Below are 15,523 nucleotides of genomic sequence, written 5' to 3'. Positions count from 1 at the left end.
GTGTGTGTGTATATATACTGCTTAGTAAAAGTAACATGGCAGTACTTTTCTCGACGAGGTAAATGAATATGAACATAAGATAAGAACTGGCGAAAAAAATTGGACACAGATCCTACGCCGATAAGCACCCGATGGCGACAGACGGGGCAGCGGGAGGCGCGGCGTGTCTTTATAACGCTGGGCAATTTGCAAAAAATAAGTAATACAGTTTCAGTTGAAAACCAAAATTTAGCAGGTTGTCTGTAGTATTTAAAGAAAAATATTTTCATACAAAAATGATGTACGAAGCTAGATATTTTATTCTTAAGTAAACCCTTAAAGTCTAAATACTTTTATTTAACCTGTTTTCAGGATTTTGCATAATCGAATAAAGTACATCCTATCTACGTCATATAATGGGTTAAAAGCCTTCTGCTCTTTCATTTGGTACTGTAGTCAAGGCCATCGGCTACTAACTGCAAAAAAAATATTAGGTCATTCTTTGGCCGTGCGTCGAACAATTAACAACTCCTGAGAACGCCTCGTAAAAAGGCGAAATATGTGTCGGGTATACTTTTGGTGGTGGTGTTTGTGATTGTAGTTGCATTCCCTAAGTTTATACGGAGGAAGGGTGAAAATGTTAACTGCATGTAAAATGCTTGTAACCAACACAAGCGCAGTTATTTTGCACGATTTGGCTTTCACTGGGTTCGCGAGGTAGCAAAATAATGTACCTACTTCTATTTTTATTAGGTACGGTCAATTTACAGAACACATTTGAACGAAAATAAGCATTAACATTTTTTCTATTCCAGATATCACAAGGCAATAAAATAGTATTTCAAAGTTTGCCTGTGTTATGGTTTACTATAAGAGGTGCCGGTGTCTTCTTAGTTGTCTACTTGGTTAATAAGCGTTATGTATTAGATACAAGAACGCTGTTACGAAGGATCAACTACGTATGTAAACACAAAATATTCGGGAAATATTACATTAATCATAACACATTGTGTATTAAGGGCGGAAAATAAGAAATTATTAAACGAGATTTTATGAGAACTGTTTGTTTAATAATTGAATGGGTCGAGGTTTGTATTTTTTGCCGCCCGTGCTACATACAATGTTTGTCATCTATTTGCGAGGAAATAGATCCAACGATAATTTATTTCTTGTATGAATAAATACATATAAAAATGTGGCCACGTGGCTGCATCCGTTATTGCCTTGTATAACATTTTAGTTCTATTTATAATACCTATTTATGGAAGAATAGCTGGCAATCCATTTACAAAAAAGCCGCCTTTTGCAAAATCCGTAAATGTTGTGTTGTGAAGCGATATTTATTCATAAAGAAATAAATTATCGTTAGATCTATTTCCTCGCAAATCGATGAAAAACATTATATGTAGCACGGGCAGCAAAAATTGCAAACCTCTACTCATTAAAGCCCTCAAGCCTTCGGCTTCGACCTCACAGCATATATTACTAACATCATATTTCTGTTCGATGACTTTTTGAACAAGACTTCATCAATTCAGAATGTTCAGTAGGTATTCCATTTCTATTTGATAATCATATTTCATAATCAAGATACCAATTTTATTTAACAAAGGTTATTTTCAATATAGTACGAGTATACTGTGATGTACACCTTAATTTTTTTTCAAACTATACCTACAACTATAGTAGTTTATGTGACTGTTACATAATGAAAGGCATTAATAATATGAGTGTGAAAAGTTATTCAACCTTATCCCTTCCTCTCCTTTCCATCAGCGGACCACCCGTGCCGGACTGCGTTGCCACAGATGGACGGTCAGTTCAATACCGTCCCCCACTAAAAAGTTTGGCAATTCGTTTTTATGCCGAACCATCAAATTGTGGAACCAACTCCCGGCGCATGTATTCCCTCCCCTCTATAACATCGGGTCCTTCAAACGTAGTGTGAAGAAGCATTTGGCCAGACCGGCTAAATGATAGTGACGGAGTGAAGATATTTGTATTTTCCATCCGTTACTCTCATCTCTGGACTGTATTCGCACTTTCCATCAGGCGCGGTGCAGTCATTTTGCCGAGTCACAATAAAAAAAAAAAAAAAAAAAAAGAAGTGTGATGTTCATAAAAACATCACACGAGTGTTTTAATGCCTAATTATGTACAGTTACATACACTGCTTTACTATACACATATTATAAGCTCTCTATGATGTGTTCAGGAACCGCATGTTACGACCGGCATAGCGGCATTGATCAGAGATATTAGCAGTAATTATTAGTAAAACGAGCCCGAACCCCAAGGTGGGGTCGGGCTCGGCCTGCGGCGCGTGGTCGCTTTCAGATGATGGGGTGTGCTTATGCTCGTCGGTGGCACACTGATTAGTACTATGGGCGCTTGATGAGGAGATTTCATTCGATCCCTTATTTGAGCCAATTTATGAAAAAAAAACTTTTTTAAGTTGGTCCTCGTTTTAAATTATCGTTGCTCTGGTACTCATAGTACAGGAAATTCCCTAGTTTGAGACCAGAAATTTGAAGTGATTGTCTGGCATTTTTCCCTAAATACTTCTCTTTTTGGAATAGCTTCCAATAAAAAAGAATCTAATAGAGAGACGGTCGAGATACAACAACGCTATAAATTATTTCCACTACATCGGAAAGTATGCCTTACATTTTGAACAATTGTGTAATCTAGTCCCCGTATACTACCTACGTAAGGCGGCGTGCGGACGCTTCGGGCTTCGCCCTCCGCTAGACCTCGGCCTACGGCCTCGGCACTTATGACTTTCTTTAATGGCGGCTACATTGATAAATGGCAAAAAGTTAATTTTGACTGCATATTATTATTAAACACCTATAGAGATACCCACACGCCGATTTTCAGCTGAATTAGAGCTGATTTCCATCTGCCGCCAAAAGGTTTATATGGCAGTCATATTAAAAGATGGAGAAAAATAAATTTTGACCGCAAATTATTATTAAACACCGATAGACCCCCACATGCCGATTTTCAGTCGAATTAGAACAAATTTTCATCTGCCGCCAAAAAACACTTCTATGGCAGCCATATTGAAAAATGGCGAAAAAACAATTTTAATCACAAATTATTATCAAGCACTCCTACAGACCCCCATATGCGAATTTTCAAATGGATCGGAGCAATTTTTTTTCTGCCGCCAACGAACGCTTCTATGACGGCCATATTTGAAAATGGCGAAAAACCAATTTCGAGCACAAATTATTATATGGCACTTCTAGAGGCCTCCATATGTCAATGTTCAGCTGGAACAGAACGAGTCTCTTTCGGCAGCTATTTTTAACGAAAAAAAGAATTATATGGCAGCCATATTAAAAAATGGCGAAAAAAAACTTTTCACCCCAAATTATGATTAAGGACTCTTAAAGACCTCCGCATGCCAATTTTCAGCCGCATCGAAGCAAGTTTTTCTTTGGCCGCCATTTTGGATTCGCCATCTTGAATTTTTTACGCAGGCAGTTGACCACTATTACCCTCTATGACATTCCTTCCAGCACCTTCTACCTATCTGTAATAGTTTCCGTGATAGAAGGCTTCGAAATTTGTATGGCGGCCATCTTGTTTATTTCAATTTCGAACATTTTTTTACTGTCCGCAGAAATTGACCAAGGTGTATCTCATAAAAGTGCACAAATATCCGCCCATGTATTATAGTTTTTGCAGGCCGTTGATCACTCGTTTACATTTTCTACAATCAGGTCTCATATTTGATTCTTTGCCTTGGAACCTATCCGCGTACAACGGTATAAGTATCTTTTTTCCAAAATATCGTGAAGTGTGCGTTCTATTTTTCTAACTGAGTCAGGATTTGTAGCTTTATATATGTATATAACTAGATGGCGCGCGTTGCGCCGGGCTTTGTTTATATCTAGTGACAAATTGGGAGTTGATCGAACTTCATATTTCAGTAGAGAATTCTCTTTGTTTGACTTTGAGTGGGAGTGGCGGCCATTTTGTTTTTCGAATTTCGAACATTTTTCACCGCTTGTAAAAACTGCCCAGGGTGTGGACCAACATTTGTTTAGAGACCTCGGTGCCAAGACATATACTGTTGGCCCGGCAGTTGAAATCCTGCCTGATGCGGAGCACTTTTCGAAGGTTTTGGTAATTCCTGATACTTACCAAATCCATCAAACCATTATTCGCAAACATCAATCTTATACACCCGCTCTTGTTTTGGAAGAAAAATGCTGGTCAAAAAACCAATAATTCACTTATATGACGGCCATCTTGGAAAATGGTGGCAGAATCCAAATTTCGTTAGCAGATACATACTATGAGCCCCCATACACGATCGCATGTTAAATTTCAGTCGGATCGGAGCACTTTTATTTCGTGCCGCCATTTTGAGTCCGCCATCTTGAAATTTTCTTTACCTGCAGTCGGCTCGTACTATTCTGTACGACATTTGCTTGAGCGCCTCTCATCTATCTCCAACACTTGCCGAGATGTAAACCTCAGAACATAGTGGACTGTTGATAATGTATGGCGGCCATGTTGGAAAATGGCGTAATCAAAAATTTGACCACATATTCATATTACGAGCTCCCAAACGTAGAAGGCTATAAAATTTCAGCCGGATCGGAGCACCTTTATGTCGGGCCGCCATCTTGGATCGGCCGTTTTGAAAAAATAATTTTGACAGCCAATTGGGTCCTGTCGCCCTCTGCGATATTAGTTTGAACACGATCTACCTATCTCCAATACTTTGCGAGCTACAGGCCCGCAAAATTTGTATGGCGGCCATTTTGTTTTTCGAATTTAAAATTTTTTTCACTCCCACTAGAAACTGCCGAGGGCGTGAATAAATATTTGTTTGGACAGTTTGAGCCAAGACGCATACTTTGGCCGGGCAGTTGGAGTCCTACCTGATGCGGAGCACTTTTCGAAGATTACGTTACCTTCTGGTACTCGCCAAATTTGTCTGACCATAATTCACCTACATTATTTTTATCCGACGCCCGTCTTCTGGGAGAAAAACGACGCAAAGGGCAAAAAATTCACAGGTATGGCGGTCATCTTGGAAAATGACGGAATCGAAATTTCGACCGCATATTCCTATTGCGGGCCCCCATTCACGTCCGCATGGTAGTCACGAGCGACTGCAAGTTGTGACAAGTCACGTCAAACGAACACGTTAGCCGAACAATGTGAAGTCAAATAGCCTGTCTATACGTTGGTATTGGCCTTCACCCGGCAACGTTGGACCAACATGGTCATTGTATTGCTGGCTTTATAAAATAAGAATTTTTAGTCGTTAGTGTTGTCAGTGGGAAAAAATCGTAAACGAGTGGATAATTTTGGCAAAATTGGCAAGATTTATGAATAAACTACTTAGATATGTCTAATTACATGAGATATCTGGGCTTTTGTGTGATTTATAGACAGAAAAATAACACGTGCCTGTACAATGTTACATTCGGCCTATCTTCGCTTTCTCAAATGCCACATCCCTTAATACTGCAGCGACGAATTTTTATTAATACTTAATTGTTCTCACTGTCAATATTTTTGTCCACTTTATTACAATACATGCGAATAATTCAATAAAACCTTGGAAAAACATTTGTTTTGACATTTGATGTACTTCCCTTTGACAACCGTATCATGTACCTCATGTACTGCGAAATGGACACGGTTGGCATTTAAGATGACGTTACGTATTTTCGATTCTCATGTTTGACACAGACCAGTGTAATGCTATCTCTTTTGACTTAAGACGGCACGCAATGGTTAAACAAAGACAATAACATGTTTATGTTTTCAACGTCGAAGTGCTTCATATACATGTAACGTCTGATTTATATATGTCAACATAACATGTTCTTTAGTTTCCATAGTCTAAGGCCCTAACTATCATATCGTTTGATATCAAGTAACGTGTGAGGTTTGTCAAAATTGCTTACTATTGACATTTCATTTCGAATTAAACCTTTATCTCGACTGATCTTAGATTGAGGTCATCAAATTGTTTTATTTTTCAGAGATGTTCGAAATTTGAATGTTAACTTAACAATCTTCACTGATAAGACATTTGTTCTAACAAAAAACAGTTTATCTTTATGCTGGTCGTAATTTGCGGTTTTTGAACACATCATAGAGGGTTTATGATATGTGTGTAGATAAAAATAATAATATAGCCCTGCGCTCCGAGCGAGTATAGGAATTTAAAAAATAATAGGAGGGAGTTGCACTACTTGCTCTTGTTATACTATGGTAATCTTGCCCTTTCACGCACACTACGGAAATTATACTGCGCACAAAACTGTCACTACTTTTCTCTATACGGTAGTGCTTATATTGATTCAATATAAGCGTGCTAATTTTGAAAAGCAAAGTCTTTAAGTGCTTTTCATTTAAACGCCTATCTCAACTCCTGCTATATTTCTTGCAAATGTTTCTTGTGCATGAGAAAGTACGGCTATGACAGTAGCCATTGAGAGATAATTACAAAGTTAAAATGCGCGATATTGATATGAAAGTAGTACCTACACTGTATGTATCATTTAGTTCTTCATCAAATTTAAACCAAAATAAAGTAAATCATATCATCTAGGTACATGTCAGATAATACCTACCTAACTAACCTGATTTAAAGTGTAAAACCACGTTTCATTATTATTCATTAAAGAAACCCTATTGCAGTACACAATATTGACTTATTGAATTACAAGAAAATGATGCACGGAAAACTTAATTTACTGTCAGAATGTTCCAGCCCGAAAACAAAATACACAGTTTTTTTGTAGACCATAAATGGCGGATTTGTTTAGTGTTGTAGGTATCATCAATAAGTTAATATCGAATGCAAATGGATATTAGAAAGAAATTTTTAAAAGCTTTCCAAATAGTGTAAGCTGTTTTGTATTTATGTCAATAAGTTAATATCGAATGCAAATGGATATTAGAAAGAAATTTTTAAAAGGTTTCCAAATAGTGTACGCTGTTTTGTATTTATGCATTGGTATAGAATTAACATCAATGATTTTGATTTAGGTGAATGAAATAAATAAAATTACTTACTTGTATAATAGTAGTCATATTATAGATAATCATAATAATACGCTTATTTGTTTAATACACGGTATAACAGAAGATGTCACAAGATACATTATATATTTCGCATGTTAAATAACCATATGGTAAATGTCCCAGTGGTTGACGTGTTTAGACGGAAAATCACGTGTTTTGCTAAAAATTGTACCAGTGTATGACAGACCAAATTTGTAATGTCCCAATAGTTGACTATGGCAAAAGGAGATCAGTGTACTTGTATTTGACAGGACGTTATATTAAGATATAGATAGTTATTTAATTGCATTACTTTAATAACAATAAATTTAAAGAACAAACGCCAAAATTCAAGATTATTTTATTAAAATTAATGAGTACAATTGATGAATGAAAAATGAAAAAATTAATAGGTACATCTGCAATAAGATTGCAAAAAAACTGAACACAAAAATGAAACTTAAATGTCACACGACCATAACATATTTATACACTTTTAAATAGCATTAAAAGTATTTTCATCTTGCAGCGATAGGAATCCCTTTCGACACTTCATCATCATTATAATGCAACCCCCTTAGTGGCATTTTCTCATTGCACAATCCCTTCAGGTACCAATACTTGACATAGTTACGGCCTAGTGGTTGACACCTCAGTATACGAGTGTCAAGCATTGAGTGCCCGTAGTATAACAGTCTTTCACACCCACGTCAAACAGTACTCAAACTACTCACAGAAACTTGTCACTAACAGACTAATCCAAACCTACGTTCTCCGTCCTTACCAAATGGTGGAAATAAAGTTTAAAAAATATTCATTTGTCAACGAGCCCTTGACATGGGTGTCAACTACTACTAAACGTTGCAATTTTGCACCAGTGTTTGACATGCCTCTAAAATAAAACACAAAATAAATTGTTTGTACAGTTACCTAATAGTTTAAAAAAAAACACTTATCGATAATTAACCAAATTCCAACTAATAAACGCACTCAAACTATTCAAAGCCTTAACGATCTTCGGAAGAATAAAATGAAAATAAATTCCTTTGAATAACATGTTAACATGTTATTCAAAGGAATAACATGTTAACATCCACACGCAAAATAGGCGCTTTGTCGTCGAGTTGCGGATACCACCCCGTTGCACCAAGTACCAAGTAACATGTTAACATCTTATTTGAAACATGTTATATCGGTAATCGTTTATGCAAAATGAATTGAAACGAACGAAGTTTTACAGGCAGCATTTTTACAAAATTATAACCTTATGCAGTGCAGTGAATAGACATGTTACAAAAATAGCAATAACTTCACTCACACTTTACATTATTTTTGCCTAACGAAGACTTATAACTATAATATCTAGTTATTATTAAAAACTACACAATTACTACCTCAAAGGAAAACCTTCAAAATCGATCACTTGCTGTAAACGGTCTTTCATGCCTGAGACCAGCATACATCCCACATAAATAACGCACACACTCAACACAGCCCCGCACTAGGGAAACCCTGTGTCGCGGGTGCCATGGACACACACATAGACAACCACAAATTACACCCAAACTCACGAGAGAAATAATTGTAGACCATACAAATATTTCTCCCAGCCCGAGAATCGAACCTGGGACCTCTGCGTGGCAGTCCGGCATGGTAACCGTTCGGTCACGGAGGCAGTTAATGGACACCACAAGGTCCTTCTTCCTGGTCCATATTTCATGAATTTGAGCAGTTGATTTTGTAGTGACCAAGGGGTCTTCAATATGGCGATTGCCGATATCTAGGTGACGACTAGATGCAGAAGTAAACATTACCGGTGCTGGCCCCGGATTACGTTGTACATTTCCAGCCGCTCTGTGGCGATTGATCCACAGCTTGACAGTGTTTCTCTGTAAACAAGCAATTTACAATACTGTATAATAGGCCCTCATAATTGTAGTTTCGAATTTAGCCTAATGTTAGATTTTAATGATACGTTGAACATGTTTTATAACACCCGTGGGATAATGAAGGATGCACTTGCAACACTGTGAAAAATATAATGAGTCTACTTACCGCTATATGAAGTCGCCTTGCAATTTCTTTGATTGGCACTTCTTGTTCGTACAGAACAATAATTTCAAATTTTAATAATTCCATTTAGTGCGGCATATTAAAACAAGAAAGAATACTTTGAAAGTAATTAAAACAGAATAGATAAGTGGGAATGAAACGTGGAACAATGCGTAATCACAGAAGACACGATCGTATGCAAACTGCGGAGCGATTTCGTGATTTGTTAATCCCTCCATAACCTTAGGCAATTTGTAGTGAGCAAAGATTGCGATTTGTCAACATTAACATTAAAAAGTGATATTTGTAGTGCTGTTAAAAATATAAAACAAAAATAGTGCTCGTGGCATCGAACCACGGGTATTGTAACTGGCAGTCCATACAACAAGCCGCTCGACTAATTTACTTGGATGTTAAATGACGAAATTTAGAATTGGTTTTAAAAATATGTTGATCATCTTCAAGCAACACTCCACTGTATTGTTTATGCAATAAAATTGAAATTGCTTTAATTTTTTCTTTGTTCAATACGTAAAATGACTCTCAGAACCAAAAGGTCGGTTTGGGCATATTAGGGAGTCAGGTATCTCATGTATGTATATGACTGTACATTTAACACGGTTTTGGAGGTATACCAATATTTGTTTTCTTATTTAAAAAAATTAAGAAGTGCCGTACATTGGGACTGTGTCAAAGATTGGTACATTTACCTTATAATAAACTACTAAAACAATAAAAACGTCACAAGAAATGGTCACAAGTTACAAATTAAATTTGCCAAGAATTATTAATTTGTGCGTGTAAATCTTTTAATTTTGTCAGTACGTTGTTGATGCTTCTCCATGGAGAAGCAGTAGGCAGCAACTATAAAGAAGCGCTTGGAATTCGCTCTGTAAATCCCGTAGTTGGTTCTTTAAGATACGATAGCAAACGGGGTACCCCGTACTGTCATTATTCGAATATTTCATTCTACGGTAAACGCCGTTACTGTGCACGAAAGGGCAGGGACACGGTATCGCATAAAAAGTATCGTACTCATAAAAGTATCGATATTTTTGTCCAGCAAATTTTTCCTACTTAAAGACAAAATAAAACACGTGAATTTGTCTTTTTTTTTTTATTGATTTATGATTTTTAATTGAAACAAATAGTAAAAGAATTTGATTAATTCGATCATTTTACAATCAATTGTCATTTCACATAATTTGTGCTACATAAATTTCTAAATTCCCACTCCTCCTCTGTACAATCACTTAAAAACAAAAATCTATTTGGTGACGGTCTGTTTCTCGTTTTTGATACCGTATTGTCTGCTTTTGAGAACAAACGTACTGAATAAGGGACAAACTTCTTTTAAAGAGGCAAATGGTGGCATACAATATACAGCCAAGTAATTTCTGATAAAGATTTTTAAAAAAACGCTAGGTGCTTGCGTTATGATTGAGGTGTCCTAAGTAGGAATTATTCGAAACGATACGATATTTATCCAAAAGTACTAATACACGTGCAACCATCCTCCCCGAAGCTGCCACCTCCGCTCTTACGTTTTGCATCGGACTGGTATTTACGCCAGTGGTTTCTTTCGTTACTGCACAGAGTTATCACAGTTTAGAACGAACTATTTAAGTATTTTTATTTTAGTACGAAAGTGAAATCTGACTGTTTATGATGTTAATAATATATTATCATATTAATCCTCTGAGACTGACAACAGTGTATTATTTATTGTGCATTATTAAGAGCGTTCATTGCAGGGAGTCGCGCAGATGGCCATCATTGCGTGCTGGTTGCTTTCTGGGATGATGTTGTCCGTCGCTTTTTGGATAAGTGATTACTGCGTGGATCCTGTACAGTCTTTAAATAATTATCGTGAAGAGACTAACATTATTCCAAAAGTATAATTATAGCTTATTTCCTTGACCGAGTCTAATGACACAGACGATAAAAGCGTAGTATAATAACACAAATTAATAGTAGTAGTAACTTCATACAAACGCAGCAACGCGGATTGCATGCACGCAAGCCCGCCCGCCGCGCAGCGCGTCGTATACAGATGCACACATTCGTATATTCTCGCGCTGCACCCATTTTGTGCACCGCAGTAGGGCTACGACAGAGCGCGACTTGCGCGACGGCTTAAAGTGCGAGATACTGCTTTCCTCGCAAGAGTTTACCGCTAGATGTCGCTCTTGCGTTAGTCGCGCCCTGCCGTGCTAGCCCTGCAGGTCGTCCCACGCGCCATTCGTTACAGAATTGAAGCGTTCGCTCAGTGATTAAAATATTTTTCTAAGTCAGATTTACATATATTTTTATATATAAATGTATCGTTCGTTACATACAATACAAGCACGCATTTTTGTTTCATGATCACACTCAAACAGTCGAAATGAAATACCAATCCGCGATTCTGATATAAAAATACGAATAATTACAGTATACACACATCAAAAAAAGTTTGCGATCAATAGCATAAGCTCCTATAATTCTTTAAATTTAACTTTATCAAGAAAAAATCTATGTTGTATGCTTTCTTTAAATAGGAATACCCTGTTTGAAATTAAAATATAAAACTATTTTTTATTATTTATTTTAAAAAATTGAGCCATTAATCATAATGTAATAGTGATAGAAATTTCATAGAAAGAAAAAGACTGTTTAATTAAACTTAAACAACAATTTATTATTAAAAGGTGTGAATTCAATATAAAATAACTCCTCCCCTGGCTCGAATACATGCGAAGATCCTCCTGGGCATGCTGAGGATCAAGTTATCCAGCATTTCCTGGGGTAACCTATCCCATTCTTCAATAGCGGCTTCCCTGAGCTCTGGAACTGTCTGGGGACGTGGCTCACGGTTCCATACTGCTCGTTTAAGAGCATCCCACGCGTGCTCTATTGGGTTTAAGTCGGGCGAGCCGGGAGGCCAGTCTAATCGTGTGATATCGTATTCTTGAAGAGCAGCATTGACTCGTTGAGGTCGATGTGCGGGCGCATTATCATCGACCAGTACAAATTGGTGCCCATGGTTTACTCGGAATGGTCTGACGATATCATCAATAGCAACTGCTTTGTACATGTCTGCTGTCATGAAGCCCCGATAAGGGATCAAAGGCGTTCTAGCTCCAATCATAATGCCACCCCAAAAGGACACCGATTTTCCGCCTTGCTGAACTGTTCCAGTGGCAGTTCTTTGTCTTTCACGGTCGCTTGGTCTTCTCCAGACACGGACACGTCGGTTATCTGGATGAGTGCTGATTCGGGATTCGTCAACGAAGAGACAGTTTTGCCAAATGTTTTCGTCCTCACCTTCTTCATTTTGCCGAAGTCTAGCCCACTGCAATCTTCGTTGTTGACGTTGCCGGGAATTGAGCGGAGCTCGCCAAGACCTCCGTGCTCGTAATCCAGCCTGGTGCAAGCAATTGCGAACGGTCTGCGTGCTAACTTCAAGCCCAGAGGCGGCCCTGACTTCTGCTTTTATTTTAGTGGCGTTGATTGTTGGATCACGGGCTGCCAGCAATCTAATATAGCGCTTTTGGGCAGCTGTCAAAACAGTTGGGCGACCGCTGCGGGGTCGGTCAGCTAAATTCCCCATTCCGTGATACCTCTGCAACGTAGCCACGACACAGGATTGGGATATAGCAAGTCTGCGTGCTATTACTCTCGTGGTGTATCCTTCTTCCCTCAAAGTTACTATTCTAGCTCGTAAAACCTCTGATAATCCTCTTGGCATTTTTTCAATCACAACTTTCCGCGAAAAATATCTTGAATCGCTTATAATTGACTAAATCAGATTTCTGAATGAGCGTAAGCTAGGACTGAAAGCCTTTTTATATGAAAAAACAATTGAACGGGGTCATTGTTTTATGTTCTAATTTATTTTTAAATAAAGAATCTAAAAAGAAGAAAAAATCATAATATAATCTACAGTAACAAAAAAGATTTCAGTTTTTCGAAGTGATCGCAAACTTTTTTTGATGTGTGTATAATAGAATACAATTATTTATTTCAGACCATTATCCATAGTAATGTTAGTAATAGAGTAAATTTTTCTTACGTGCTGTGGTTAGTACAATATAAAATTATTTAATGCTAGAGAAATGCCACGTCTAGACCACTACTCTATGCACGTGTAGTTGCACCTACTGTTGTTGGTAGGGGCAGTTCAGCCTGTTGGCAACAACGGCTAGGATGCTATTAGCGCTGCCGCGCACACGCATCATGAGTAAGGCCCTCTTACGAATAATGGCATGAAAACCCTCTGTTAACACTCTGTTGCACTGCAGCGTCGCGGCAGCCCCATTAGCAACCTGAAAGCGTTGTTATATTGTATCCTTAATGTATTCAAGGTTTTCTGCGTATACTTCACCCACAGGCTGCTCGTGTAAAAGTTTTGGCAATATGCTTTAAATAATGATATCTTTACATCTTTAGTGCAACGAGCAAACCTGCGGGCAACATATTACCTCACTATCATAGAGAAACAGCGGCGGCACAGCTCCAACAGAAGCTGAATGAATGAATGAAAGTGCCATCAATAGAGCAACCCACTTTGGCGCTGCTGAGTTCCCCGATCAATGTATTAATACAAGTTGAAAAGTTTCGACCCTGTAATATATTGGATATACTCCCGCCCATCTAACACTGTTAGTCTGATTTTCGTACCAGTAACGGAACAACCCAGCGACTTCATCTGGGAGATCCGTCTCACAGCGCAACATTTGCCTTAGCACGTCATAGGAGACAAGGTCTAAAGCCTTCGAGACGTCGAGGAAACACGCTTACACGAGTGTCCATCTTTATGTGCAGTACTGAACTGTATGCTTGAGGCATAATACCGCGCTCTCTGTGAATAGTCCAGGCCTGAACCCGTACTGTGCTGTGCGCCATGTAGGTCTAGGTGTTTCGTTAAAATGCGACCAAGCAAGCTCTCTAGTATTTTAGTTGTAATGGTGGCTAACGATATTGGCCTATTCCAGAAATCAGACACATCCGCCGTTTTGTTTTTCACAAGTGGAACCACGGAAGAAAGTATGTGATCTGTGAGTGGAACCATCAGTGTACACATAAGAAGATTTGCAGGCAAATAAGCATGTCTCATACACATACCAAACAAGAGTGCCAGTACCCGCGTTATATGGGCTTCCGTGTGCTGGAAATGCTCAATGCTCAGACCTTTGTGCCTCAGGGACTTAGCTCCATCTTAGCTCTCGACATACTTTTGATAACAGCTGTGACATCGGCCACCAGCATAGAGCACCTCCACCCCCGACGATCGCAGTAGAGGATCAACTTTAAAATGTTCCATAAACAAATCCACGATCTTATTGGGCTCGTCGACCCCGTTCACACCCACAGTGTGATGTGATGCAATTATGTCCATGTTATAAGTAGGTACAACTAAAATAGCAATGTATGTGGCAGATAACCTATACACAACTCAGACAACCCTACGTTCCGAGTGATGTAGGCATTGACGCCTCCCGCTGAACAGGCGGGAGTTAGACTACTTGTTTTACTTGTTTTATTATGCTACGCTAAAAATCTACACTAGCTATTAGTCAGAGTTCGGAATAGAGCGGATATTTCCTACCGGGAGGTACAAAATCTGGAATTATTGTATTGTATTTTGTTCTACATTTTATTTATGTGAATAGCTATTCTATTACTTTACTACGGCATACCGTAGTAAAGTAAATACAATAAATACGGTAAATACAATAGTATTTAGAAGAAAAAAATTGTAATTGTAAATAAATTTGTAACCATTTAGTTCCGATTTTTTGCCTTTCATTTGTTATCATTCTGGAATTCTCTCCCTCTGAGGGAGGTATTATCCACTCTATACATATATATATAATTAGTATAGTAATTGACATTTTCACGAGTGCACTCACAGGAGTGCCTGTGAGAACGTACACGCTAGGTTCGATGCGGTAAATGCGGGAATTCGTTATAGTTTCTATACTGCGCTACCTGTTTTTTGGCTATTAATGAGTTTGTATATTACACAATTTATATAAAAGTATATTATGCTTATAAAACTATACTTCCATTCCGTTTAGTGAATTTATTAAGCTGCTCATCAGAATACTTAATTTCGAATTTGTACATGTATATTACTTATATATACATAAACACAACATTTCTCATCTTATTATTCTGAAATTTGCTAAAATTTCATTGCCCTAACATCTATGGCAGGGTCAAGGTGGCGTCCAATTTTATTTTAGAAGTTCTTCCTGTCCTTATTCCACTCTAGGTGGGGTCGGCACGACATGTATTTTCCTTCTACTCACCCCTATCAGCCGTCATTTCCATACTCACACCTTTCTTACCCATGTCATCTTTCACAATCCATCCATCTTTTCTTTGGCCTTCCTTTCCTCTTACATCCCTTCCTCATTCATACCTAACACTCTTCTCGTCACATGGCATTCTTCCCTCCACA

General features: G+C 38.1%; 1 protein-coding gene across 1 annotated transcript in view; it reads left to right on the top strand.

Moving 5' to 3' along the window:
- Nucleotides 1-800: 800 nt before the first annotated feature.
- The window catches only part of LOC113233941, a 31,928-nt gene continuing 17,205 nt past the window's right edge, over nt 801-15,523 (top strand). Inside the window, exons 1-2 of the mRNA XM_026469177.1 lie at nt 801-938; nt 10,830-10,970. Of these exons, the coding sequence (XP_026324962.1) occupies nt 10,842-10,970 (129 nt within the window). The 5' untranslated portion in view covers nt 801-938; nt 10,830-10,841. The remainder of the gene's footprint in view (nt 939-10,829; nt 10,971-15,523) is intronic.

The sequence above is a fragment of the Hyposmocoma kahamanoa genome, unplaced genomic scaffold (assembly GCF_003589595.1).
Source record: "Hyposmocoma kahamanoa isolate Upper Pololo Valley unplaced genomic scaffold, ASM358959v1 80, whole genome shotgun sequence".
Lineage (NCBI taxonomy): Eukaryota > Metazoa > Arthropoda > Insecta > Lepidoptera > Cosmopterigidae > Hyposmocoma > Hyposmocoma kahamanoa.
The sequence above is the reverse complement of the archived record's forward strand: the minus strand, read 5'-3'. Positions and strand labels throughout refer to the sequence as shown.